A 26,304-nucleotide genomic window follows, 5' to 3' on the forward strand; every position below is an offset into this window, starting at 1 on the left:
GTTGATGAAACCAAACTATCTTGTCATAGCTTTGGATCGAAGTCAAAAGCTATGTGTCTCTTTGCAGGGTGAAAAATTTGACTTCCTCTTTATGTTTCGCTATTGTGAACGGAGATGCAAAACTCTGATTACAGAGCCAATATCACAACACGAAAATGGAATATCGTAGAACCTTATCATAGAACCTCATCATAGAAACTCATTTGGCTATTATAAATTTGAACCCGACGAAATTTCAACCATAGGAAGTAAGTTAAACCTTAATTTAGAGTTGTGCTTCAGGGCAGTTACTTTCTTTCCTGGTCTTCATTTAGCAAGTTTCGTGCTTTTACTAAATCGTAAGAGATTGCTTGGTTCATGAACGATATTTTCTCCTTGAGCAAATTCAATTAGCTAATGTGTTTAGAAATTATATCAATACAGAACAGTTGAATCCAATATTTTTAATTTGACTTTAAACATCCCCGCAGACTAAAACATCATTTATTTTCTACCCCATGCGAACTTTGTGTAATATTATATTGCCGTATTCATACACGAACACTTAAAAATCTCAGTATTGCAGTCACAGATCTCAGAAACCCTTCCCGGCATCAAAATGCAGCGTCAGCGCTCAGGTTCCGATGAAAGAATTCACATAGTTACTCTAGATGTGCGAAATTACAGCCCTGACGAGGTCAGTCTACGAGTTGAGGGGGACATCTTAGTCGTGAAGGCTAAACATTACTCCGACGGGAACTTTGGTTTTGAGCGCAGTGAGTTCCAGCGAACTTATCCCGTCCCGCAAGATGCAGATCCCGCTAGCATTACATCAAAAATATCCAAGGATGGTTATCTGACTATTGAAGCCACTAGAAAAATTGTCAAGACAGAAGACGATTTTGCGCTCGGAGGGTTTGAAACGCGCGCGGGAGAGGTAGCCCGAATCGATGAGAAGAAATTCAGTGTGTTGTTAGATGTGACAAACTTCGCGCCCGAGGAGATCAAAGTGAAGGTTGTTGGCAATGAATTGACCGTTAGCGCATCACACGAATCCGAAACAGAGGGGCATTACACTTCCCAGAAGTTTAATCGTCAATTCGTTTTGCCCAAAGACGTCGACATGAATTCTGTCGTGTCGCGTCTCACTGATGAAGGAAAACTTCTTGTCGAAGCCGAAAGGCAAGCATTGCCTCCCCCTAAGGAGAGATTTATCAGCATTGAGAAGGGAAAAAAGGACTGAGGTGAACAGAAACAGTGCTGTATGAGCTGACATTGAGCGCCACGAACTTATTACTTTTTCGTCAATTGATAAATTGTGAGCAGAAAGGTTTAAGTAACAAGATAATTTTTCAGTCTCCTAAACGATGTGCGAAGCTAGCATAAGTGTATTTTGTAATTTAGAGGATTAGATCACTATTTCAGAGAAAAATGGATGAAAATTTCTTCAGCCTCTGTTCTATATCTGTGAGAAAACGGGGGTGGGTGGGAAGAATGAAGGAAACGCGTGATACAGAACAAGGAAAAGCCAACACAGCGACCAGAGGTCTAGGTCTACGCAAGTGCGAAAGTCGTAATTACTTGGATCATGACTAAGAGATGTGCTTTCAGGCTCTAAGAACCAAGTTGTCTCGCAGGCGTTGTAAGTCACGATAATTTAAAAGCGTATCATCTTTATGATAAAGCCCAAAACAAAACGGTGAATCAACAGGTTACCTGTAGGTAAATGAGCTTTGTGTTCGAAACGTCGCGACTTTTCCTTTTCCATTATCGTTTCCTTTAGCAGATTTACATGCGATCAGTGTGCATCACTTCGTTCGTTCGTTGATTGGCCAAGAAAATTCGCGCCACTCGCTCCACCAATCAAACGCAAATTAAAACCAATCGCGACTTAGTCACTCGCATTTTCCCGCGCTTCGGGTCGCTGCTTGTTATTGCTCTGAGTTCTGATTCGTTCCTTGTGATATTTCCTTTGATCTGATTGGCTGTTGCGATTTCTTTGGTTTTGACCTTGTGACACCTACTTATAGAGCGCTAAAACAGATTCAGACAGCCATCTAATAGATAGTAAGCTGAGTCACTTCTAGGATTTTATTTGTTAGAAATCGATCTTTTAAAATAAAAACACTTAACAAATTTTTTAATCATCGCCTGTAGCTTTTGTTCTTAACGAAAAAATCAACATGAAAATATCAACATCAATCCTCGTCATCCGATAAACCACAATATACTGCTTTCCTCTGCGATTCCTTGTCCAGCCTAGGTAGGCGCAGTCACTTAACAGTTGAAAAATAAATCGTTTTAAAATACTCATTTATAAATTTGCGTTTTTCTGCACAAAATAGGAAACAGAGCAACCAATAAGCAAACACTATTCAGGGGAATGAGAACACACAAACTTATCAGGTAGAAGTTGTTATCTTGATTTAAAACCAAATTTTTGAAGGAAATGTGTACCAGCAAGAAAGAGAATTGACAATAAAGTTTGGGAGTTAAAAAGTTACCGTAATACAACACTCGGTCTGGTAAATATTAGTAATTTCATTAACATTAATTAAAACAATGCCCTATTAATGATTTCACTGAAAAAAAACATAGTCCTTAACAGTTCAAAGAAAAGGCAGCTATGGATGATGATAAAATTGCCTAACATTTACCAACTAGTTCTTTGCATTTTTGATGTATGTAACCATATATTAAATTTATAGCTAACTGATGCAGTTTGGGCCAATGTCCTTCTGAAGATCAGATCTTGTGTTATGGCCTTCTGCCTGGACTGTCTGCCCCATGAACATCAGAGATGCTGTCTTTGTACACACGTTACTTTGTGCTTCTGTTAACTGGAATAGAAAGAAATCCTCTATCAATAATCAAAATATTTTTTCATGTTAAGTTTTAAAGTACTGACCCAGCTTATCACAGCTTACGACAGGCCACAATATAGATCAATAAATAACAAAGTATGCCCTGGTAATCTTGAATTTAAAGTTTCTTAACACAAGTATCCATATTCTCATCACTGTTCTCTTGGCATTTCCAATGGTAATGACAAGGAGAATTTGTCTAACAATCAAGAGCTTCTTTAGTTGGTGACATTCCCCATATTCTATCAACTTAAATGTTTGATTTGGGGATGATATTTTAGGGAGAAATAGGATATTAGTCTTGGGGGTCAAAGACACCACTTTCATTAATTCTTACCTGGTACTAAGCAAAATAAACTCTGCCATGGAACAACAGTTATCACGTGTCCATCATGTCATCTCTTGGTTCATCCTCATGAGCTCGTTTCACCCCACCAGCTATGTGAGAAAAAAATTATCATGTCAATGGTTTTGCTTAAAACTATTCTTTCTCCTAAATTTTTTACCAACAATTACTGGTTTAATGTTCTGATGTTTTTGGAAATTTATACAACAAGTTTCTCTCAATTTTAGAACATCTTGTCAAGTTAAAGTTAGTTTCTTGTTCCCAGACTTGTTTCAACTGTCATATCAACCATAGAGTGGATGCCAAAGGGTGTGAGGGTGATGAATCATTAGGGCCAAAATTAATTCTTGATGCCTATATTTTACTGAAAGGCAAACATGATTCATGAATTTATGAGCCAGCATGAGGGGTGATTTACCTCCTGAACATATGTGACCAGTGAATTTTTTTTCTTTCTGTGAAAACCTCAATACTTCCCAGAATCCTTACAAACAAGAAGATAGATTAAAGGCAATTTCCCTTTTAACACTTTACATCCCATGATTGACCAGGACAGAATTTCTACTTACAATATCAACTAGATAATTGGAGCATAATTCTCCAAACTAACATCACAAAAACTGTTTGGCAGACAGTAAGGGGAATGACTAATGAGATCTTCGACCAGGCTCTCATGTTTGGCTTTCACCCTATGGCCCTTTTTTGGGAAAAGTCAAATATTAAAAGAATTGTATGGTTGACTGTAAGGAGAATTAAAAATTTGATCTGGGAGTTAAAGGGTTAAATTTGTGACACATAACGTACTGTTCAAAGTACATGTGACACATCAATTTTCTAAAATTTGTGTGTGAAACTGGATCAAGACAACCTGTTTGCTTTGCATACCTTCTCGAGAAAATTGTGGAAAGGGATAGAGTACATGTAAAGATCACAATTGGTTTAACAGACAAGCAATAACACATTAAATTAGTGAATATTTGTAAACATAATATTCCTTACACTGATTTAATCTTTCTCCTGATTTTCTTGCTTGATAATTGGCTAAATAAATTGGTTCATATTCCTGCAAGCCATAAATTTCAACACATAGTAAGTATTCAAAGTGTTTCTACAGATTGAGTCCCTGATAAACAGCATGCAGAGTAGGAATATAAGGCAGTATCAACACTGACTGCCCTTGTGTCTCATAAAAATGACTTGTGTGATGTGTGCACAGCCCACAAACTCATCACTTACCATTAGTTGTTGAACAAAACCTTCATTGGGATTAATACAGAATCTTCTTTGCTGCACATAATGAAATGCATCTCTATAAGAGACAATGAAATATTATAAACAAAATGACTTACATGTAAGGAGAATTATGCAATTGTGTACAGTGCAAGTGTACCTAGCAGATCAACAACTCCTCTCAGGAATAAACTCCATAGAGCACATAACTCAAATAGGCAATTTCTCTAAAACTTACCAGGGGTGGAAAGGGCACAATAGGTTCTCTTACCTTTCCCTACCCCTCCCTCCCCTTTCGTATTCTTTTAACACTCCATATCCATATATAGACCTCACTACGAAACATGATAAGTCCATATTTCACCCACATGAAATGAATACACTGTCTTATAAACCCTTCAATCACATGTCTAGGCATCCCACTATATAATCATGTGAACTGCAAAAATAAAAATGTCAATTTTTTGTCTGAAGGTTTGCTGTCATCTCTCCAGATACAGCTACAAATTACAGAGGTGTTGGCCAAGGCTCAGAGTAAGGAGTAAAAACAAAGCACTGCTCATTGAAAAGACTTTCTATTCTTTACTATTAAACAAGTGCTTATTCATAGAGAGGTTTAACTTACCTATAGTTTAATCCATATGTTTCCATAATGAAAGCAATCATTAATGCAGCACTGAAAAAAAATTTAGTTGTTAATAATCAAGTTTATTATCACTTTACCATAGTTTAGTGTTAACTCTTAGCTAGTAGGTCTAGAAAAAAAAGTAGTTTTAAACTGTTAATTTGTCAATTTGTGATAAAAACAGGAGCTAACCTTCTAGATATCCCAGCATTTCCATGGAGAAGAACTTTTCCTAACAAATAGTAGAATAAGTAGTCATCAGAATAAAAATTAATTAGAAATAAATTTTTACTAATGAACTTGGCTTGTCAAGTTATTGGCCTAAAACTCTAACTCCCATGATCTGATTTAACAGCAATTCTCCCTTCTTGCAGTTATAAATTGCCTCATTGCACATCAGTTAGTAGACCTTGGTGTCATGTCAAAATGACACTTCCTACTGGCTGATGACTTTTCCTATTCTCCTGACTTGTTTTCAAGATAATGCATTGCTACTGAAGGGAGACATTGCAAGTAAATCAAATTTGGAAGTAAAAAGTTACTTGGTGAACAGTTCACACAGATGAAGTGTCAGATAAATGAACAAAACAAACAATGAAGTAGTCTGTGTTAAATTTCTAACTGACCTCCACTACTTAAACAGCTGTCAACAAAAGTTTTCACCTGGTTAAAAGACAAAAACAGTCATATTAATTTATTATCATCATTGTATCAATGAACATTCATTTTATTAAAATTAATGGTTAAATTTCAGGCATGCGCTATTTCTGTTTACTGTTCCACTCACACTCTGTTTGAATTCATATATCACAATAATTATTGCAATATTTGTCTCGTAAAACGTTTAATTTAAACGTGTAATCTAGTTGTTCAGTTCAGTTGCAACTAAGATGACCAGTTATTGTAATATTGCTAATCAGTGATTTACCACAAGTACAGAGGCAGTCAAGAAGTAAATTTTCAGTTGATTGCCAGGTCATTACAGTTAATTTTCTGTTTGTTTTGAACACAGGTAAGGCCAAATGCCAATGTGGTTTCTTTTTATTTTACATCAAATTGTGTTATTAAATTAAATATGGTTCTTTCTCCATATTGGCTCTTTGGTCTTCTTTTCAATGGAACAATCATAACAAGAGATTTTTCTAATTCATCATGTACCTCAAGGATTCCTTAACCCTTTACACTCTAACATCAGTATGTACATTCTCCTTACGTTTCTTCATACATTTGCTAAGGTGCTGACAAGGAGAATTTGTTTAACAATCAAGAGCTTCTTTAGTTGGTGATCATTTCCTTAATACTCTCCTAGCCTTAGTGTTTGATTCAGGAGTGAATTATGGCAAGGTGAAATTAGTTCCTAGTCACTCTAAGGGGTTACAGGGTTGATGAAGCATAACAAATCAATACATAGCAGCTAAATACCTTAGGAAAATGTGTGATAATATTTTCTGTGGGTGAGTCTGCTACATCTAATACCAAATATCTGCAACATAATAATGATCACAAAAAATGGCTATTGATACAGAATCATATTATTGTTTCAAAAAGGCTTGACCTTGAAGAATTTCTCCGTAAACCACCTAAATTTACATTACTCACATTGGCAATTTTATCCACTACTACATTTGATAATAATTTCTGTTGAGAAAGGATAGATTCTTTTTTATATACAGTCATGTTGGAATATAAAAGTTTATTAAGTTAACTTCACTCACTTAAAGTGTTGAGGAAAGTTAGGGCGAACAAAGTTTGCTTCAATATTCTGTCGTATACAAACAACATGAGAGATTCCAACTTGCTTTAAAACTTCTAACTGTAAATTTCAAGTGAAAAACATCAATTTCAATTAATACAACTTGACTCAATATTGACAAAGTCTTAATATTAGATTGAAATAATTATAATAGTTTGTAACTAATATTGTCACACAGGGTGGCTGAATTCCTATGAACATCTTAGTATTTGCCATGTGACAGAGTTATTGGCAATGACTGAGTTGAAAGTGTGCTAAGCAGAATGCTATATTAAGCAGAGCCCATAAAAACTTTCTTATATGCCAAAACACTTTTTTGTCTAGCTAAATAAAAAACGATCAGTTTTAGCATCTCCTCTCTTGTGTTTATTGTCAGTAATTATATCTTAGAAAATTCTGTTGCATGAGGAGAGTTTTATGTATTCAGGATATAGGATCTTGCTACCATGTTTTACTAGTAATGACTATAATAATAACTGTCACAATTCTATTTCTCATTTCTAAAATGAGTGTACTTACTTTGCTATTCATTGCTGCGGAGTATGGACCAAGATAAACTCCTGGAACAATTTCCTTGAAAAGAAATAGAAATTAAATGAAATGGTTAATATTAAATAATATCATATATTTGTTCACTGGTACTTGGAGTTCATTAATTACAGTTAAGTTTTCTGGAAAAAAAAAACCTCAAAATTATAGAGTGAGATCATGTCAGTGAATAAACTAAAAACTGTACATTTACCTGCATTTCTCGTCTCTTAGAGTAGGTCCAATCCTGTGGAAAATAAAAACCATAATCAATCAGTCTCTATCTAATATAATTATGATTTCCATTTCCTGCCCAGGTGTGAAATTGTTTATAATAAAATCAGCACTAAGTGATAGTACAAATTTTAAAGCATGTTTCCATGCCAACATGGAAAACATCTCCCTACTATCAGTGCAAATCATAGATGGCTGTTTGTGATATGTAAAAACACAGTAGTAATTGAACTCAGTGAAGTGAGAGTAGTTCTGAAATAATATGTCTGATTTCAAAATCAACTGAGTGTTCAACTTGTCAGATTTTATATCCTTAGTATCATTAATGAGGATGTCAGAATCTGTCAAAGTTCTAACAATAATGAGCACTCAGCACTACCATCTGCTTTGAATGGCAAGCAGTAATGCTATCAAATGCAACAGTGAGCAAGTTCTGTGTTTGTTTTATTCTTCTGGTCCTAGTTGATTGAGGGTCAGATAACACTATCCACTGAATAAATCTCTATCCAGTGGATAACACTGTATATTTTGTTATCATTTATCCACTGGATAGCGATTTATCCATTGAATAGCGTTATCCACCCTTTATACAACTGAGCCTTGGACTGGGTTCCTCCCCAGTTTAAGAGTGACAAAGAGTATCATGAAAGCCACATTAGGTCTGGGAAACTTTCTTAAACGGCATTCAACACAAAACCTGGGTATCTTATGCATACTGATAATTAATAAATCTGCTATCCTTGTATTTATACCAGAAATAAACACTACAAACTTTGTTTTGTTATAGAAATTGTTAAAACTGGTAGTTGGCAACAATTAGAACACAGCTGAAGGTTTGGATGAATGTGAGGTAATCATTTGTACCCCAGTATTTGGCATAAAATTCTGACAACCACTGCGTTTCTGATTGATTTCTTTGGAATGAGCCCTAACTTTGAATGTGGCCCTTTTGTAAACAAATGCTTCTTTCATTAGAAACTGTTTGATTAAGATTTATTGGCAGGCTCCTAAATTCAGATGAAAATCGAAAACATATTCGAGACTGCTTCAAAGATAAGCTACCAGAAAACAATAGTTATAGTCAGTATTGAATGGTGAATTCAATTTGTGAGTGAGAAAAAAAAAACAATAAGTTAGTTATAAGTAAAAAGAATTTGAACGACTATTTTTAATTTCCAACTATCAAAATTTTGTAGTTGAAATTACAGAATTAAAAACAAGTTATAACTTACCAATAATTCGTCTTTGTTTGGTATCTCGGGAAATTCTAACGATGGTATACATTCTGGATTCGTCGAAGATTGCATCTAGGTGAAGTAGGGTCTACAATTTACGGGAAACTACACTGACAGATAGCGACTATTGCTCGTTTGAATCAGAGAGACTCCTACACCAAAACACAACATTGAATGAATTGTCTACTACGTCCAGTCTCCCACGGTCAACCTCGCTTGGAAAATTTTCGAAAACAAGATGGCAGAGGTGGAACGATCTTGGACGGATCAGCAATTGCAAAGTGATGAAGTCTCTAAGAAAGATATCATCAAGTTTTTGCATGAACATGCTTCGTTTGAGGTATTAGAAACTAATTTTTGTTGTCTGCGTTTTTTTACCCAGTTTCGAATCAGGTTTGTCGACGTGGCTCTGTTTTCTTTTTTTTACGATCGGAAACAATAACCCATTGGAGCACTTCGCAAAGAGAAGGGGTTTTCGATCTCTGCCTTGTGAGAGTCTTGATCGATGTACACTGCATTTGGTATGGAACTGGAAATGTTAGCGCTTTTCTACAGGAAAGTTAGCTTCTCTGAAATTTTAATGGACAATAGAAAAGTGATACCTTTTGGTCTGAAACCGTATCTCACACCTTTCATTCACGTGCACAAAACCGCGTGTGTAATTGCGTGCAGAAATGAGTATTAATGATGTGCTCCAAAGTATTTAGATATCAATTAACTCTCCACAGAAAATATAAGAGCTCCAAATTTGGTAAAATAGAATTTGACTGTAAAAAACAAGTCTCTTCATTTGAATGGTCTTTCGTTGGGTAGAATTCTGCCTCAAACCCCACCCATTACACACCCCCTAGTCCTCTTTTATGTGGCTAGTAGGGGACGCTATGGAAATACACATTTATTTTTATTTTTGAATTGTCTTCTTTGATTTTTAGTTTCTCAAAGAGCACAAACTGAATGGGAAATTGAACAATATTGCAAAAACCAGCAAAAAGGATCACCTCATTGAAAGTTATAAACAACTTTTTGAAACAAAGGTGAGTTTTTAACCTCCTTGCAAGTGACAATATTGAATGAAATTATGGTATTATGATGGTTCCCTCATGATGTAATGACTTCCATTATGAGTCATTGTATTTTGACCACATACTTCTACAATATTGTTCTGTAAGCACTGAGGTTGACTGCGTTTGCTTCAAGTTATTATGCATCATACTCTATTGTGATTGGCAGCCTGCGATCCTCATTGTTTTACCAAATCATTCTCTCAGCGTTCTTCTGCCTGAGGGTTCTCTTGTTGAGTTTTTGATTTGTTACATTCATACTTGTAGAAATTTTTTTTTTCAGTGTTTTGAATGAGGTCCTTAGTATGTAGATTGCCATTTTAAATCAACTCTCTTATATTCTGTATTCAGCTTAAACAGTTGTGGGATTGTATGCCCTTATAAAACTGAGACCTTTAATCCTTCAACTCTCAAGATGTAATTGTTACTTCTCTCCTCTATCTGCTACACATTTCCTTATAAATTTGTTAAGAGAATTAGGCAATAAATCAAGATAACTTTTGCTTGATAATTTATGGATTTTATAAGGAGAAGTTAAAAGTTAATCACTTTAGGAAGTTATCAAGTTATTTTAGATATGTTCGAAGAGCCACAATGCAGGAAAAGACCTATAATGCTTTCTTCATATTTTAGTCTTACCGCAAGGAAACTGATGCCAGCTTGGAAGACCAGTTAAAAGAGGCAGCTGAGAAAACAGCAGCCATGCATATCAGTGAGAAGAAGAAGGAGAGAAAGAGTTCAGAATCAAAGGATTCAAAGAAAGAGGTTAAAATTTTAACTTTTCATTGTGATCTATAACTGACTTTCAATCTATAATTTTACCAGTTTCTAGTGTGGTGGGGAAGTAATATTTGTCCTCAGTCACCAAAACTGCAGAATTAACGCCGACAATGTCCAATGGCTTGAATCGAAATTTCTCCCAGACGTTTTCAAGGCACCACACCCAACTGAGCTGTCAGCTATGTGTCAGGAGCAAGGCAAATTTTAATCCCAAGCCTTAAAGTCTACAGATTTTTTTTCATGCTTTGATACATAAGCACTACATTTCCTTTCTAGGACAAAAGAGCTCTTTAAACTCTTTAACTCCCAGATCAAATTTGTAATTCTCTTTACTGTCAATCATACAATTCTTATAATCTTAGTTGAGAGAATTTAGTATTGGATCAACTAATAATCCCCAAATTGATATTTTTCTTTATTCTCATCACTTATCTGGTTGATATTGTACTGATATTGTAAGGAGAAATTCTGTCTAGGTCACAAATAAATTCTCCTTGCTAATACCATAGGAAATATGTGGAGAAAAGTGTGGGGAATATATGTACTGGTGTTACGGTGCAAAGGTTAAAACTTAATGTGAAGATTGACTGTGGAATCAAATTAACATTTCATCTTTGTAGGAGCCAAAATTCTCCAAGAAAATCTTGAAGCATGGAGATAAAACTTCATTTGCCTCTAAAGGTGACAGAGTGTCTTGTTTCTATACTGGCAAACTGGAAAATGGTGTGGTGTTTGACAGCAATATCTCAGGAGCAGGTAGTATACACTTCTACCTTGTAGTTTATTCTACACAAATATTTTACTGTATAATTCTGTTTATTACAGCTCTTAGAGGTACTTTTGAAGGAATGATTGGAAAGAACATGTCTCTTAGGAACATCCTAAATGATATGTAAAGCTCAGGTCTATGCTTAAAGCAGTCAGGGATATGTTGGCATTTCTTTTTCTTGGTCTTTTGACCCATTCCTCTTTAGAGTGTTCTTTGGATAAAGAAGGCAATGATGAATGATTGCTTTAAATTTCTGATAATTTGATGTGGTCTGAATTGTGTAATGGATGAAAGTATTGTCTGTGTTTCTAATCAAGGTTTGATTTTTTTTTTTCTTTCAATCATTGTTGGAATTTCATGGCAGGAGCTAAAAAGAAGAGCCAGGGAGAGGGGAAACCATTTATTTTCCAAGTAGGGAAGGGACTTGTGATTCGAGGGGTGAGTATAGGTATTTACAAAGCTGATTGCTTATAGAATATTTTAGGTTGAATTCCAGAAGTATTTTCCATAGACGATAAAATTATGATAAAAAATTGGTTGAATTGAACACAATAAATAGATGATGAAAAAAGTTTGAATTGCACAGGGCTGTATGAGGTTCTTTTACGGACAAAATATTGAACATGGATACATTAATGTTTTGTTCAATTACGTTATTGTTGTACGTTATAATACAAGTCTTAAAATAAAATAAATCAATTTCATTCGGAATACATCAATTTTGGATGTCATGCATCGATGTTGTGCAGCATACATCGCTATCCTGACTCATTCACGCGTGACCTTATATGACTAAAAGATGTTCAATAAAACTAAAAGATGAGGAAGCGGAAATAGAAATGACCGGAAGTCAGATTAAACAAGAAGCCCCGGAAACTAACACTTTCAAAATGGCGGAAATAGAGGCAGATGATCAGTGAAGTTTGAGAAGCACTATGCAAGGTGCACGGATTTGGCTGCCCAACATCAAAGGATTTTTTACGTCTTTGGGTAGGCTGCTGAAAAGTGCAGAAGGGCAAAGGAACACTGCGTCCTACGACTTGGCAGAATTTTTTAGTCGCCGTTTACGAGAAAACGAAAGAACTCTTGTCACTTTGACTCTAAGAATAGAAGAAGCCTTCCCAAATGAAGTGGAGGTGATCTCTGGGCAAAGTTTCCGCACAGCCCCATACTTCATTATGCATACAGTCCTTTGTTAGAAGAAAACAATAGCGCAAACAATAGATTACCTTTGGGACAATTCGCTTTGTTTTCAAGAAGTTGAATTTTTTTTAAGTCTATATTCAAACCTTCAAAAAATCATACCATATTTTAAACTAACTTATATGTGATATTGTAGTGGAGCAAATGTCTTCATGGTGTCCAACAGGCACATTGATGGCAACCACTGGCCTGGTTGTTTGAATGGTGGATAATGCTATCTACTGGATAAATTTCTGTCTGGTGGATAGCACAGTATGTTTCCTTAGTGCTTATGCGCTGGATAGCAATTTATCTCTTGGATAGTGTTATCTGCCCTTTGAACAACTGGACACTGTTCTTTACCCTGTGGTAGACCCATTTGTTTCAGTTTGTTGTCATTGTTCTCTGTCATTTGGTTTTTGAGTAAAGCCTTTATACAGGCCTAAGTGGCCCATGGGGCAGGTGCCTAACTCTGGCTTTCTTAGCATAAAGCAGCTAGGAGTATTGCTACTCCCCCCTGGATGAGATGCTAGTCCCTCAGCATATTTGCTGGTACCCATTTGTACATCTGGGTGAAGAGAAGCACTGTAAGAGTTAAGTGTCTTGCCTAAGAACGCAACACAATGACCCCAGCCAAGGCTCGAATCCGGACCACCCGATCCGAAGTTGAGCGAACTAACCATGAGGCCACCGCGCCTCCACAAAGAATGCTAACTTCCCATCAATTGTCACTAGCATTTTTCTTTTTTGAGAATATTGCTATGTGAATAGTAACAGTAATTATAGTAATAGTTTGGAGAATACTGCTGCATGTCATAGCCTTCAATTAACAAATTTGGGATTTCTCAATTGCATGTGTAGTGGGATGAAGGCCTCATGACAATGTCCAAAGGTGAGAAGGCAGAACTCATCATTGAGCCAGAGTGGGGATATGGAAAGAAAGGAAACATCGATGCCAAGTATCCTTTGTTAATACTTGAAATTAAGATAGTAATTTTGCGATACAAATTCTCAGAACAAGTTTTATGAGAAATGTATGAAAGACTGAAAGGAGAATTAATATTGAGATCCAGCTTCTGTTAATATTGTGATAAAAATTTCCTTAACTCAGACAAAGTATTCCACCACAATCAAAACTCATCTTTGAGGTCGAGCTTGTTGATATCATATGAAGTTGTAAAACTTGGGCTGGAACAGAAGGAAAAGGAGCAGAGTGAAGGCAACCTTGGGCATATTAAGATGACATGTAATCTAGCTGGTAGTGGCACTAGCTTTTTTGTCCCGTCAAGTTTTAGATGTTTCCTGTCAGCCCCTCTGGAAGCTTCAGAGAGGGACTACAGAGAGACTGTAGAGGGACTGTAAACGGAGTGATGCTTGGACCTTTATACACCCCACCACCCCTCCCCCCACCCCCCCCACCCCCCTTTAAGTGAAGTCTAGTCAAAATTGAAAAAGCAATCAAGGGTGAATTTAGAGATTGAGACTCAATATTTCCACAGAATGAAATGAATTCAATTTTGAATCCACTACATTTAATGTGATTACACAAAGACATAGAAGAAAACTAATTACTACTGCTCATACCAGTTCACAGGAACCCTAGTCATGTAGCACTTACATTACTTGTCATCTTACATACAGTAAATCAAGAAAATAAACTTTGGAGAGTATTTTTCATTCATCATAAATATGTAATCACTGACAAGTGTTGCTGCCAGATAATATAATGCATTTTTTCAATCAGACATGCTTCTTTATCATGAAATAATAGAAAAAAAATTAAAAGAAGACAGAATTATCCAACGTAAGTTTTCTTTGTTCCCAACATGATTCTTAATAGCTTAGTTGCACCTAGATGATTCCCGAGAAGCAAGAGTTTGAATCCTGTCGAAGTCTAGAGCTTCAATTCTTTTCAGAAATTTCTTAATATGCGGGTCACTTGTAAGGATTTTGTCTCAGTTAGAATTACTCCTTTGTGTGGGGTGGAGTGCTATTAATGTCCTCAGATCCTGTTACGTTCACTACGGAAAAAGGGGAGTTCTTGTCTGCTGTTTCCATGTGTAGAACACTGTTTATTTTTTAAAAAATAGATCAGATTGAGGAGTAAGACCTCTTTGTCTCAATAAAGCACACTCCTGTGAACCCTTAAATAATAGAAAGGAAAGGAGGTTTCTGAGGAGAAACAGTATCTTGTACTCGTCACCCTCGACTTGTTGCGTTGTACGACAAAATTAATATCAACAAATTTAAATTACTACAGACCGCGTGCTTGTCGCACGTTGTAATAGAGCAATTGTATTGACTGTGGGGGTGGGCAGGGAGGCATGAAATCTTGGTCAAAAAGTGAAAGTAAATACCTATCCTGACATTTCACCATATCTACTTGGAAAAATTTGCAAAATACTTTCTGCGAAACCGAATTCAGAAACGGAAATTAGTTTGAAAATTCAAGATTTATCAACCAACAAAGATGTACCTTCTGTCACTTTCCCCGTGGGGTAAGTTCCTCGCCGCCTGACTTTGCCCAAACTCGTCCCTTTGAAGTTCCTTTAAACGCGGGTCTCACGGCGGGCCCCCACACACGATGTAATCTTCGTCTTTTTCGCGTAACTTTGGCTTACTACATGACAGAAACTACAGAGGAAATTATTTATGGGGTAAGATACAGTGTTTTTTCATCGATTATTCATTCAAGTACGATTACAAACGGGAAATTTCGAACTCTTTCGCCTTTTGATTTCATTTCATCCCAAATTGTAGCTTGTTTTTGGAGTAACACGCTTTTTCTTCAAAGTGAAAGAGGTTTCCCTCAGGTTTAAACTTGTATTTGAATAATTTGAATGGTTGTAATGACCTAATCGCCGAAAATCTCAGAGACTTGTTCTATTTTCTACACTTGGTCAGCCAAATATAACGTTAACACTGCATAGCCTTGCGCTGGTGCTGTCTTGTTTGCACCGATATCTGATGATGAGTAATTAAAACACACAATACAGTTTTCTCTTCATTTATAACCATTGCACTCGAAATGCTACCATAATCACGAGAATGTCGTTAAATTCAATGTTTTAAAAGATTTGGGAAGGGATTCGGGGTAAAAAGTGAGTTGAATTTCGTCAAATCGCATTTCCCCAGGGGGTCATTTAATCACATCACCAAAAGATTTCTAGGAGATACAAATTAGCATTTCAACAGCTGTTCCTCTTGTATAGCTTCAAATTAAAACGAAACTAATTTTGATCAGAACCTTTTAATATTTCACCATTTTGAAAGAATATTTGGTGAAACATAAAGAACATACTGAAGTGAAGTTATTTGTAGAATTAATCATTGTTTATCTTTTTCTTTGTATCTTCCTTCTAAATTGTGGATGATTTCTAAAAAAAATTTGAGAAGTGTCAACAACTTTCAAGGAGTTATTTCAAGGATTCAGTTAAGTTAGGTTATACCACAACAAAATTCACTTTAACGATTGAAAGTAGTTTGTACACTTTTCAAAATTTAACCAAAGCCTTTATAGCCCAATCATATACCACTGACCATGAATTTTTGGCAATATCAAGGTTTCCTGATTGGCTTATATCTAGTAGAGTCCAGGTTTTTACTATCCTTATAACCACGAAGCTTTGGTGAATACAAATCTTGTCATGCGATAGAGGTTATTTGGGAGCCGTAGAGATAGTTTATGTGCCGCAGCACCAACTGTGTTTAATTAGAAGAAGACTTCAGTATTACAGTAGTCATTGATGTTGATCAATGAATAATTAGTATTGTCATATGACCGTTTTGTCCCCACTCATACCATCCTTTGGAAAACCTTGATGGAAACTGACGCATATAGGGCTGGACAGGTTGACATGAGCCAGTTTGGAGAATGCCATCTGGTCCAACACTAGTAAAGCTGTGTTGCAAAAAACATCAGAATGAGAAATGAGAGAATAATTCATTTTTGTCATTTTCTCTTACTTACTTGAAAAATGAAGAATTAGTTTGTATTCTAGAATATTTTATATGGTTGTTCCACTTGTGCCTGTCATTTGCATCCTATTTTAGTTGAAACAAACTCTTCAAATTTTCATCACATAGTTGTCATATAATGAAGTGCTTATTGACTGAATTCAGTGAGGCCAGACATGGAAATATTTGGCTGGCGGTCATGACCTCACTGTGCTTGGTCTGTTCATTATGACCTTGAACCAAAATAATTTCCTGTTGGGCCCTCCCACAATAAGCGCTTATTTTTAATCTTTAGAGAGTTGCAGAATCATCTTTTCTCAGAGGAATTAAAATCATTTCACTCTTTTGCTTACAATGCATGGATTGTTATATTCATATTTGAAGAGAAAGGGATTTTGAAAACAGCTTTCACTTGATTGTATTGTATTCTAAAAAAAAGCATCGACGGAAATAGCATAATTTTTTTTCATCAATCAATACATGCAATTGTAATATTCTCATTAACTTCATTAAGTCATAGGTTCAAATTCCAATTGAGTTTCTTTGTCCTTATTTGCTGTTTACTCACTGCAAACCATTCTTTAAAAAATCAAATGAAATTTTGTTGTGTAGGATTTATGGCCAAGTGAGAGATCTCCTGGGCAAAATGGTAACTCTTACTTGAAAAAATAGTTTGGACTTAAATAATGGTAATGTTGTGAGTGGATTTAAGAAAACATAACAATTTCATCAGATGTCATAATTGGTAAAATGAGCTCTTTCTTTCAAATTGACTGTCTGAAAGAAATATTTTCCTCTTTCTAATACTTCCTTCTTTATAGAGGAATTACTAGTTACAGCATTTAATACTGAAGCTTTGACCTAGTATTGAATGTCTCACAATTTTCCACATTACCCATCTATTACTCGTAAAAGGCTTTCTGGATATATTCTATATACAATGCTAAAAGGTTAAAAAATTAAAATGTTTAAACAAAACATTTTCGGCTGTTTGCCATCATCAGGGTTAAAAAGATGACCGTCCACACATACATATATATCTTATGTAATTCCCGATGGGAAAAGTTTGGAGACATAAGAAATAACTTGTTTGTTCAAACTGGGGTGGAATTGTTGGATCATTAGTCCCTTGACGATCCTACGCTTGTGGAATGTTTGTGCTGAGGAGAGAATACGCTAAGTGAAAGAATGTGATGGGTTTTCCCGCAGGTGTTTTCAAGGTTCAGAGGTGTGAGCAGGATTTGAATGCTCCGCAATTCGTACTGCTAAGTTTCTCACAGTCTCGCCAATGTAATCAACGCCACAAGAGCAATCACCTTTGTAAACAACTTTCTGGATGTTAACTTAGTTTCCATTTACTGTATCTTTAATTCAAAAGTTCTAGAAATTGTGCATCTGGGAATTTAATTTTATTTTAAAACATGTTAATGAGAGATTGCATTGTTTACTAGACATCTTACCAAAATTTATGATGATCACAACTTTCTTAGAGAAAACAGTCATTTGTGCATCATTTTTATTTTGGACAAAAGTGAATTTAAAGGACAGTCTCTATGATTTTGATAGTATTGCTTATGACTGTTGCATAATTTTCATCCTGAAGTTATTTATTCACAAAAATGCAATATTTTAAGAGTGATATTTCTCCAAAATCAAGAAAAAGTAACTTTGAATTAGCATTAAACTGTTTTGTTAGAGGTACATGTACACAGTATTTGTTAATTTGATATTTATGTGCATGAAAGCTGAAAAGACATTATTACAGTGTCTGTAGATAGCATTTGAAAACATTAAAAGTTTTAATTTGTAGTCTTAAGAACAATCAGTTTGGGGTTATGAATGAATGTAATGTAAATCTCCCATCATAAAATGTGAAAGTTTTAATTTACGTTACATTGCACAACCTTTCTTACAGGACCTTAAATTATACAATGCAGAACTGAACAAACACTTCAATTTCATTAGAATGCAACACAGTTTAAGGACTGCCCACAGATTTCTTGCACTTGATAATAACTTGGCCTTATTAGATCATTTCATCTCTTCATAATGATGAAAATTCACTCAATGTAAATAAATTAAGCTACCCATAATGGTATTATAGTTATTATTATGCTCACATTTATCCACTGACCAAAGTCCTACTTGTGCAATGTGCTTAAATGGTATTTCAAGCATTTTAAAAATGAACCTGAGAAGATTATGGACTAAATGAAAACCAGGAATATCCAACCTAGTCCCATTGGATGTTTGTTAATTTCACAGAAATTTATTATCAGCTGTAATAAACCTTTTTTTCATTGAAAACATTCAACACTGACCATTTAAGAAATTCACAGATATGGTTATCAATTGTTTGTCATTAGAAAGAGGAAAACAACATGTAATATAGTTATATCTATTTATTCTTCTTGTTCTGTTTGGAAGGTGAAGTTTAATTTTCTTTGTCTTCTATAAATTGGCAAGAATGATAATTTTATATTATTTTGAGGTCTATATTTCTTGAATTTTGTTCTTTTATTCAGAAAAAAAGTATACAGTACAATCTTGTACTTCAGGTTTGAAGAAATAAAGAATTAAGTTTTTTTGAAATTTTTTGAAATTCTGTGATTGTCAGAGAATGATTCATGGAAACTGGTATGTGTTTATTGCAAGAAATGATCTTCTTGAGTCTTTGTTTGTATTAGAATAAGAAATATGCTAAATTTTGAGCTGCTGGACTTCTATAAATCGGCAAGAATGATAATTGTATATTATTTTGAGGTCTATATTTCTTGAATTTTGTTCTGTTATTCACAAAAAAAAAGCATACAGTGTAATCTTGTAATTCAGGTTTAAAGAAATTATGAATGAAGTTTTTTGAAATTTTGTTGAATTCTGTGATTGTTAGAGAACGATTCATGGAAACTGGTATGTGTCTATTGTAAGAAATGATATTCTGGAGTCTTTGTTTGTAATTAGGTTAAGAAATATGGTAAATTTTGAGCTGCTTGGTGAAGAAATAGAGAAAACATGTTTTTCTGTCTTGTCACAAGTACAGAACAAAGAGAAAATTCTGAATCCCCCATTATTGGGTCTTCTTTTTTTGTTCTTATTTTGTCTTATGTATTAATTTGTTTCCTTTTTTTTTTCATGATAGGATGGGAATTATGGGGAACACAAGGTAAAGCGACTCAAATCTGTAAAAGATGAAGGTATGACATCCAGTAACAATGACGACATAGACACCATTTATGGTGCGCTGGTAGTTCTTGGGTAAGTCTGGTCAGTCCAATGTGTTAGTATTAAGAAGAGTTCTTTTGAAAGTTTTTAAAGAAATTCTTTCAACATGTGATCTCTTTTTTTATGTTGTGGTGGTAATGTGTTGTTGTGTAATTCTTGGTCAGTTACAATGGTTCTCTGCTGGATGGAGAACACCAGCGACGTCACCGAAGCTCGTTTATTTTGCGAAAGAAAGGATCCCCCTCAGGAGTGCAACCCTACAAATTGCACCTGGCTTCTTCTAACACTGGAATGCAGGTGTGTGCAGATTATGGTCACAACTGTACCAATCATTGTTTTTTTTTTTATCCTGAGGGGTGCCACAGGGTTGCAAGTTTTTTTAAGAAATTGTTTGACGGTTTTCCCGGTGACTCAGCTAAGTAACAGCCAGTTGTAGAAAAGTATTAAAGAAAGAAATTGATGTAATTTAAAATAGAGCAAATGGTGTACTTTATTTGTCTGTTCACTTAATATGTGTGTATGTATGTGATAAGGAGACTAGGCAAAGTGCCATGGAATTTGCAAAATATCCACTTGTATTGTATGTCAAACCATCTAATGAGGTGTATGTGCTTGTTATAGCAGTGAAAAAGTTAATATACTTTTATCAATGTTGTAACCATTAAATAAATCTGTTTCCTAATAATGGATTAAACTTGTCATGGTTTATAAGTTTCTCTTCATTCAAATTAGTCTGTGTAGTACATGATCCATATGCATGCTTGATAATTAACTACATACGTACATGTACTGTCAGATATCGTAATATCACAGGTAAATGAGTGATTGAATTTTTAGCTTAAGTTGATGCTAATGAGTGGTTAAACCAAACAGATTGTAAATTCTGAAGCCCATAGTGTCTCGTACACTCTCTCCCGTGGTAATGCAGTTGTTGTTGAGTATCGGAGGGATTCAGATACTGATATGTTTCAGGTATGAATTTGTCCTCTTGCTGTCTATATGAAATTGATTTTCATATATTTTTTTGTCTTGAGAATTGTCCACACAACACCTTCTAGTCTTTTACACCCTTGCCCAAACTGAAAGCTTGTGAAAACTGTTATGTAACTTGTTCTTGTTTACCAAACTTCAAATTTGTCTTTCTTCTGAAGTCCTTCCCCTTTTTTGTCTTTTTTTTTTTTTTTTTTTTAGAATTAGAGCATTTTAACGACAATTTTCAGAAATGGGTGTAGTTGAGAATTGTTATTGAAATAAAGATCATTTTTCTTTTGCACTTAAACTCAAGGCTGAGGAAGCTGAAAATTAATCATAGAAATATAAATTCAAGAAATTATGAAAGTTAAATGTACTGGTAACCACAAAACAAAGTGACATTTACCTTTACAGTGGAACAATGTGAGTCATTGAGGAAGAGATTTGCTGCCATTTGGAGAAATCTTGCATCATATAGTTGAATTTTTACATTCGATTTGAGGATTATCATAGCTGAATGAACAGTATCAAACTTAGTTTTTGTTGAATATTTAATCTGAGAGGCTTTTTTTTCACAGATTGGCCGTTCTGCTGATTCTAAGATAGACTTTGTGGTAACTGACACAGCTCCTGGAAATAAACGTCGTGATTTGAACCCAGAAACGCAGAAAAGTACCATTTCCAGATATGCTTGTCGCATTGTCATTGATAGAGAACCACCGTACACTGCTAGGGTGTTTGCAGCTGGTTTTGATAAATCTAGCAATATATTTCTTGGAGTAAGTTCACAATTCTTCACTTTTTCAAAAGATACATCAGTAATTTTTTAAAAAATATTTATTTAAAAACAAAAATTGACCCTTTTTTTTTTAAATTTACTCTAAAACTTAAATTCTACATACACTTCTTATATTAGGATGCTAAGAATACAAGATCATACAGAATTACCTGACTGTTTATCTTTATGAATGCAAGCTAAGAAAACTGTGTTGAAGAGTCATGTAATTTTTAACTCAAGGCCTATTGCCAAACCTCTTTATAAAATGTATTTGCAAACTAAAGAAAATGTTTCTTTTTCTCGGTTTTGATTTGTTCCATTTGGGCTTTGTATATTTTTGTTATTTCTTCCCAGAATATATTTAAATTGTGTTATGGCATTTAAGTTAAAAAGTTCCATGAAAAAAAGGAGACTTGCCTTTCTTTATTATTTTTCCTGATAGTTTTTACCATTAAGGCTTGACTTTGACTGAAAATGAAACATAATGACCTTAGATTTTTTTGAGTGAAGCCCACAAAAAATTGCTGCTTACCTGTTGATTTCAAAGTCCCCAAAATTATTCTTTTAAAAAACCCATATGATCTCCCCATCCTTATAGGGGATGCTTTGGCCCCGTGAGTGCAAGTCTTTTATAATGTGCTGGATTTTGAATGAACTGCTTGCAAAGTGTAAATGCAGAGAAGTGTTTTTGTTGTTGTTGTTGTTTTTTTTTTTCCCAAGCTGTTACATTGTGATTTTTATCAAAAGGAAAAAGCTCCCAAGTGGCAAAATGAAGAAAATTTAATGGATGGTCTGACGACCAATGGCATTCTGCTCATGAATCCCAAGGGAGGTTCTTCTTGCCAGCCCACAATATGGCGTGAAATATCAGTATGTGGGAATGTGTATGGACTTCGTAGAACACGATCCACCACTGAGAAAGGGAAGACTGTAAGTTTCAGGTGTTTGCTGTACTAAATAACAGGTCTTTGTTTATTGTGATGGTGGTATCAGTTTTGGCCAATCAGCATCAAAAGATTAAAAGACTGATGTGATGCTACCTAATTACATGTAGGTTACATGTGTACACCAGGCAGGAGTTTATTGCAGTTTCCATTGTACAAGGTGTCTGTAGTATTGTCACTTTATGACCCACCCATCTTCCCCCTCTTCAAAGACAGACTGTCATCTAATTTTTCCTCACAATATCACCTCTGAATTATACATTAAGGTCACAAGAATCAAAGGAAATGATCACCAACTTAAGAAGCTCTTGATTGTTAAACAAATTCTCCTTGTCACCACTTTAGTAAATGTATGGAGAACAGTATGGAGAATATGCATGCTGATCTCAGGGTGTATAGGGTTGATAACACTTACAATACTTGTTTAGGTCGAAGATGAGTCCAATGTTTTACTTGATGGATCATTGATTGATCTTTGTGGAGCTGTTTTGCTGTGGAGATCTGCTGAAGCTATAAAGGAAATGCCTGTATGTCTTTCTATCATTTGTTTCACAATATTTCTGGACCTTGTATTCAATTTTTGCAGCATAACTTCATTTAGGGAACACTTCTTAAAATTGGGGGAAAAAAGTTGCCTTCATAGAGGTGTTGACATCCTTCAATCAAGTTAACAGATGATGGGTAGATAGCAACATTTTTTCAGCTGTAGCAAATTTTTTTTTCCTTGGAGGTGTTCCCTGAATGTGATTGTTCCATCACTGAGGTATCACGATATTTACCTGTGGATTTTTTGATCTCTGCATATTTCATTCATTTGGAGCCATCAATTAACATGAGCCTAGCTGGACTTAATAATAAGTTTTGAATCTAGGACTTGATTAGTACTCATTCCATATAATCTTTAACAAAGAAGTTCTTTGAAATAAAATTTCTCATAATTTTTATATGTTTTATGACTACTCTATTTTGGAGCAGATTTTCTAAGGGGTTTCCACTCAGTACATGTAATTACAGACATAAACATTTACTTTGGAGGAAAACAATTAAACAACTGAAACATATTTGTTTGTTAAAATCTGTAGACCCTGGAAACAATTGACAAAATGAGGGAATGCCTAAATGCCTCTCGCCCTCAGTGTCCTGTTGGTCTCACAACATTAAGATTTCCCAGTCAATCTGAGGTAAGATTGAAGTTTTCCTCAGGTGGTTGTTATTAAATATCCGTTGCAGCAGTTTTCCAGTTTTAATTTATTTTTATTTATGCAATTTTTTTTGGGGGGGGGGTGGGATGGGGTGGGGTGGGTACTATGACATGCAACACTTACCCCAATCCTAAGGGGCTTATGGTGAGTATCTGTCAGTTCCAGAGGAAATGTATCATACTGATGAAAGGATGTAAAGGGTTAATGTGATGTCACAAGTAGAGAACAAATTTAAATGAGGATTCAAACTGCAAGCTTAAAAATTAACCATCTTTCTCATTTCTTCTCTATTGGAGAAACTTTGTTCTTGCTGATCAGAGCAGTATGCCAGACTCTTGTTATGTACAAACAAATGTGTGGCCTCCCTTGCTGGTGAATTCCTTCATTCACTGTAGTGGTGAGCATCTGGCAGCAAAATAAAGGAATGAGTGGGGCTCAAAACCTCATGTGGAAATGACATGGCTCCTGTTGTTAAATGCAATTACTAGGTAACTCTGACCAGTATTATTTCCTTGGTTTCAGCCCTCTAGCAGTGTGATCAATGCACAGCCATATGTGTACCTCAAGTGTGGGCATGTACATGGTCTTCATTCATGGAATTCACCGGAGAGAAATCTTGCTGACAAAAGAACCTGTCCAGTTTGTTTACAGGTGAGAACATAGTACATCACTATGCTTTTGACTCTAAGAGGAGAAGAAGAACTAACTTCCACTACAAGACCAAAGAAATATTATTTTTTGGAATTATGATGACATTCAGAGGAGAATTCTGAAGGGTAAATTTAAGGACATTTTAATGCAGTTGACATTTTACTTCCATGAGTTCACAAGTCAGAATTTCTTATTACAATATCAATACAGTATCAAGCACACAAGTGATGAGAATAAAGAAAAACATCAATTGAAGGATTATTGCTGGTAGTTGATCCTAACCAATTTCTCCAAACTAACTTTATAAGAATGGTATGGCATGGTACAGTAAGAAGAATCAACTACGAGATCTTGGGAGTGAAAGGGACTGGTTGGGCTCTTTTGGTCAGTGCAGACTCCTGTGGAACATCGCAACCATATTGCACCAGATCTCAAGAAGTTTTGTGGCAGTCATTTTTCACTCCTGAGGGCTTGGTAGTGGTTGTTGCAAGGGTTCCCCCTACCCCACCCTCAGACTCATAATTTTCATCCACTGATGTAGTCATTTTTAAGGGTGCATGGAATACTGGCTCTCAGCTGGGTTTTGAGGATTTGCCAAACTAGGGTGGGAGGGGGGAAATATTCTATCTGGTGGCTGGCTGACCACTGGAAAACTCTTGAAACCAGGCATCTAACTTACATTTAAGCTTGCCAGTATTAGACAACTTAGATAATTTCCATTGCTTTATCAGGCCAGCTCTTATGTGCCACTAACTCTTGGAAAAGAACCGGCTTTCTATCAGGGAGAGCCTGCAGCTACACATGCTTTTGTGCCATGTGGACATGTTTGCTCTGAGGAAACAGTCAGGTAAGGCTTCCTGTCCTACTAGAATGAGTTACCTTAACATTTTCACACTCAAGATCAGTATCCCCTAGTTGATATCTATTTTCATTCTCATCACCCTCTCTGCCTGAAAATGTGTTGATAGTTTAGGGAGAAATTCTTTATTGGTCCTTTTCTGTTGCAGCTGAAAGAGTTAGATTTATCTTTCCTTGGTCAGACTTCCACCTTAAGACTTTTCCTAAGCTATTTGATTAAGAAAGTGGTTTAAAATCCAGTTCACAGCCTGTAAAGTCACAACATGTACAACAAAAAATTATCAATCACACTTATCAAGTTGATAAGGGAAGTTTTGGTTACAGAGTTCTTTCTTATACAAGACACCTTGTCAGCCAAAATATTGATGTAACCCTTATCCCTCAAAGAGCAACCAAAAGGATTTTCCCCTTGCAATGCCATTATATTCTAAAGCAGGGAAGAGGTGAGAAGAAAGACAAACATTGGCAAGGGGACTTTTGCTTGATTGACCACCAAATTCTCAGAGCTGAAATTGTGAGAAATGTATAACAGATGGGTAAAGAGTTGATATTTTGATCTAGGGGGTTAAAGAGGTCAGCAGATGCTTAGGAACTTTTAACTTTTCACAGATAACATCAGTGTATCCCGTTCATGAGGGAGAATTGATAGCAAAATGATGTTCTTTTTTCTTCTTTTGATGCAGGTTTTGGCAACAATTGCCCATTCCTCATGGATGTGATGCCTTTCAGGCCATCTGTCCTTTCTGCGCTCAGCCCCTGGAGGGTGAAGATGGCTTTGTCAAACTTATCTTCTCGACTGATGAATAACATTGTAAATAAAAAAGATCTCTAAAAAAAAAAGTATAACAATAAATGGTGTACAGCCTCACTGTAGCATTTAGTCTCTATTGACACTAGCTTGCCTAAATTGATAACTGATTAATTTATTTATAAAAAAAAAATAGCTGAAGATGTATCATTGTAATTATTATTATTATTATAACTTGTCAGCTGTCTCTTTTCTGTTTGGATGCAGCGATTATTTTACAAAGGAGTCATATTTTAAAAGCCACTTAATTAAATGTGTGATGAAGTTCTTCTACATCTATGCAATAAAAAGTGATTCTAGGTGAAGGTAGTTTACATCGATTTCCT

General features: G+C 35.4%; 4 protein-coding genes across 4 annotated transcripts; 3 read left to right on the forward strand and 1 right to left on the reverse strand.

The window, feature by feature from the left end:
* Window positions 1-572: 572 nt before the first annotated feature.
* On the forward strand, window positions 573-2,123 carry LOC131771933 (protein lethal(2)essential for life-like). Its single transcript, XM_059087802.2, has one exon. It carries the CDS (start codon window positions 599-601, stop codon window positions 1,220-1,222), a length of 624 nt encoding a protein of 207 aa, XP_058943785.2. The 5' UTR covers window positions 573-598; the 3' UTR covers window positions 1,223-2,123.
* LOC131784547 (serine/threonine/tyrosine-interacting protein-like) lies at window positions 2,024-8,983 on the reverse strand. The gene is made up of 12 exons (XM_059101368.2): window positions 8,792-8,983; window positions 7,540-7,572; window positions 7,317-7,370; window positions 6,760-6,857; window positions 6,467-6,527; window positions 5,671-5,707; window positions 5,237-5,276; window positions 5,045-5,095; window positions 4,426-4,498; window positions 4,189-4,252; window positions 3,181-3,281; window positions 2,024-2,819 (listed from the first exon to the last, which is right to left on the reverse strand). The coding sequence occupies exons 1-11, from the start codon at window positions 8,864-8,866 to the stop codon at window positions 3,223-3,225; spliced, it is 645 nt and encodes a 214-aa protein (XP_058957351.1). The 5' UTR covers window positions 8,867-8,983; the 3' UTR covers window positions 2,024-2,819; window positions 3,181-3,222.
* On the forward strand, window positions 8,979-14,256 carry LOC131784534 (peptidyl-prolyl cis-trans isomerase FKBP3). Its single transcript, XM_059101349.2, has 7 exons — window positions 8,979-9,134; window positions 9,727-9,828; window positions 10,489-10,620; window positions 11,256-11,391; window positions 11,769-11,842; window positions 13,448-13,545; window positions 13,704-14,256. The coding sequence occupies exons 1-7, from the start codon at window positions 9,033-9,035 to the stop codon at window positions 13,756-13,758; spliced, it is 699 nt and encodes a 232-aa protein (XP_058957332.1). The 5' UTR covers window positions 8,979-9,032; the 3' UTR covers window positions 13,759-14,256.
* A 766-nt stretch (window positions 14,257-15,022) lies between these two features.
* On the forward strand, window positions 15,023-26,038 carry LOC131784536 (E3 ubiquitin-protein ligase pellino homolog 1). Its single transcript, XM_059101351.2, has 11 exons — window positions 15,023-15,243; window positions 19,683-19,798; window positions 19,930-20,062; window positions 20,639-20,737; window positions 21,316-21,516; window positions 22,263-22,445; window positions 22,888-22,986; window positions 23,542-23,640; window positions 24,184-24,312; window positions 25,044-25,159; window positions 25,854-26,038. The coding sequence occupies exons 1-11, from the start codon at window positions 15,211-15,213 to the stop codon at window positions 25,975-25,977; spliced, it is 1,332 nt and encodes a 443-aa protein (XP_058957334.1). The 5' UTR covers window positions 15,023-15,210; the 3' UTR covers window positions 25,978-26,038.
* The last annotated feature ends 266 nt before the right edge of the window (window positions 26,039-26,304 follow it).

This window comes from Pocillopora verrucosa, chromosome 7 (assembly GCF_036669915.1).
Source record: "Pocillopora verrucosa isolate sample1 chromosome 7, ASM3666991v2, whole genome shotgun sequence".
NCBI lineage: Eukaryota > Metazoa > Cnidaria > Anthozoa > Scleractinia > Pocilloporidae > Pocillopora > Pocillopora verrucosa.

Excerpts from the sequence above, each read along its gene's own strand:
- LOC131771933 (XM_059087802.2), top strand. The coding sequence starts at position 599 with ATGCAGCGTCAGCGCTCAGGTTCCGATGAAAGAATTCACATAGTTACT.
- LOC131784536 (XM_059101351.2), top strand. The coding sequence starts at position 15,211 with ATGACAGAAACTACAGAGGAAATTATTTATGGG. Across the intron at positions 22,446-22,887 it reads CCACTGAGAAAGGGAAGACT|GTCGAAGATGAGTCCAATGT; the intron begins GTAAGTTTCAGG and ends ATACTTGTTTAG. Across the intron at positions 24,313-25,043 it reads CCTGTCCAGTTTGTTTACAG|GCCAGCTCTTATGTGCCACT; the intron begins GTGAGAACATAG and ends TTGCTTTATCAG.
- LOC131784534 (XM_059101349.2), top strand. The coding sequence starts at position 9,033 with ATGGCAGAGGTGGAACGATCTTGGACGGATCAGCAATTGCAAAGTGAT. Across the intron at positions 9,135-9,726 it reads ATGAACATGCTTCGTTTGAG|TTTCTCAAAGAGCACAAACT; the intron begins GTATTAGAAACT and ends TTTGATTTTTAG. Across the intron at positions 13,546-13,703 it reads AAAGGAAACATCGATGCCAA|TATTCCACCACAATCAAAAC; the intron begins GTATCCTTTGTT and ends ACTCAGACAAAG.
- LOC131784547 (XM_059101368.2), bottom strand. The coding sequence starts at position 8,866 with ATGCAATCTTCGACGAATCCAGAATGTATACCATCGTTAGAATTTCCC. Across the intron at positions 6,858-7,316 it reads CCGCAGCAATGAATAGCAAA|TTAGAAGTTTTAAAGCAAGT; the intron begins GTAAGTACACTC and ends TGAAATTTACAG. Across the intron at positions 4,253-4,425 it reads GTTTTGTTCAACAACTAATG|GAATATGAACCAATTTATTT; the intron begins GTAAGTGATGAG and ends TATGGCTTGCAG.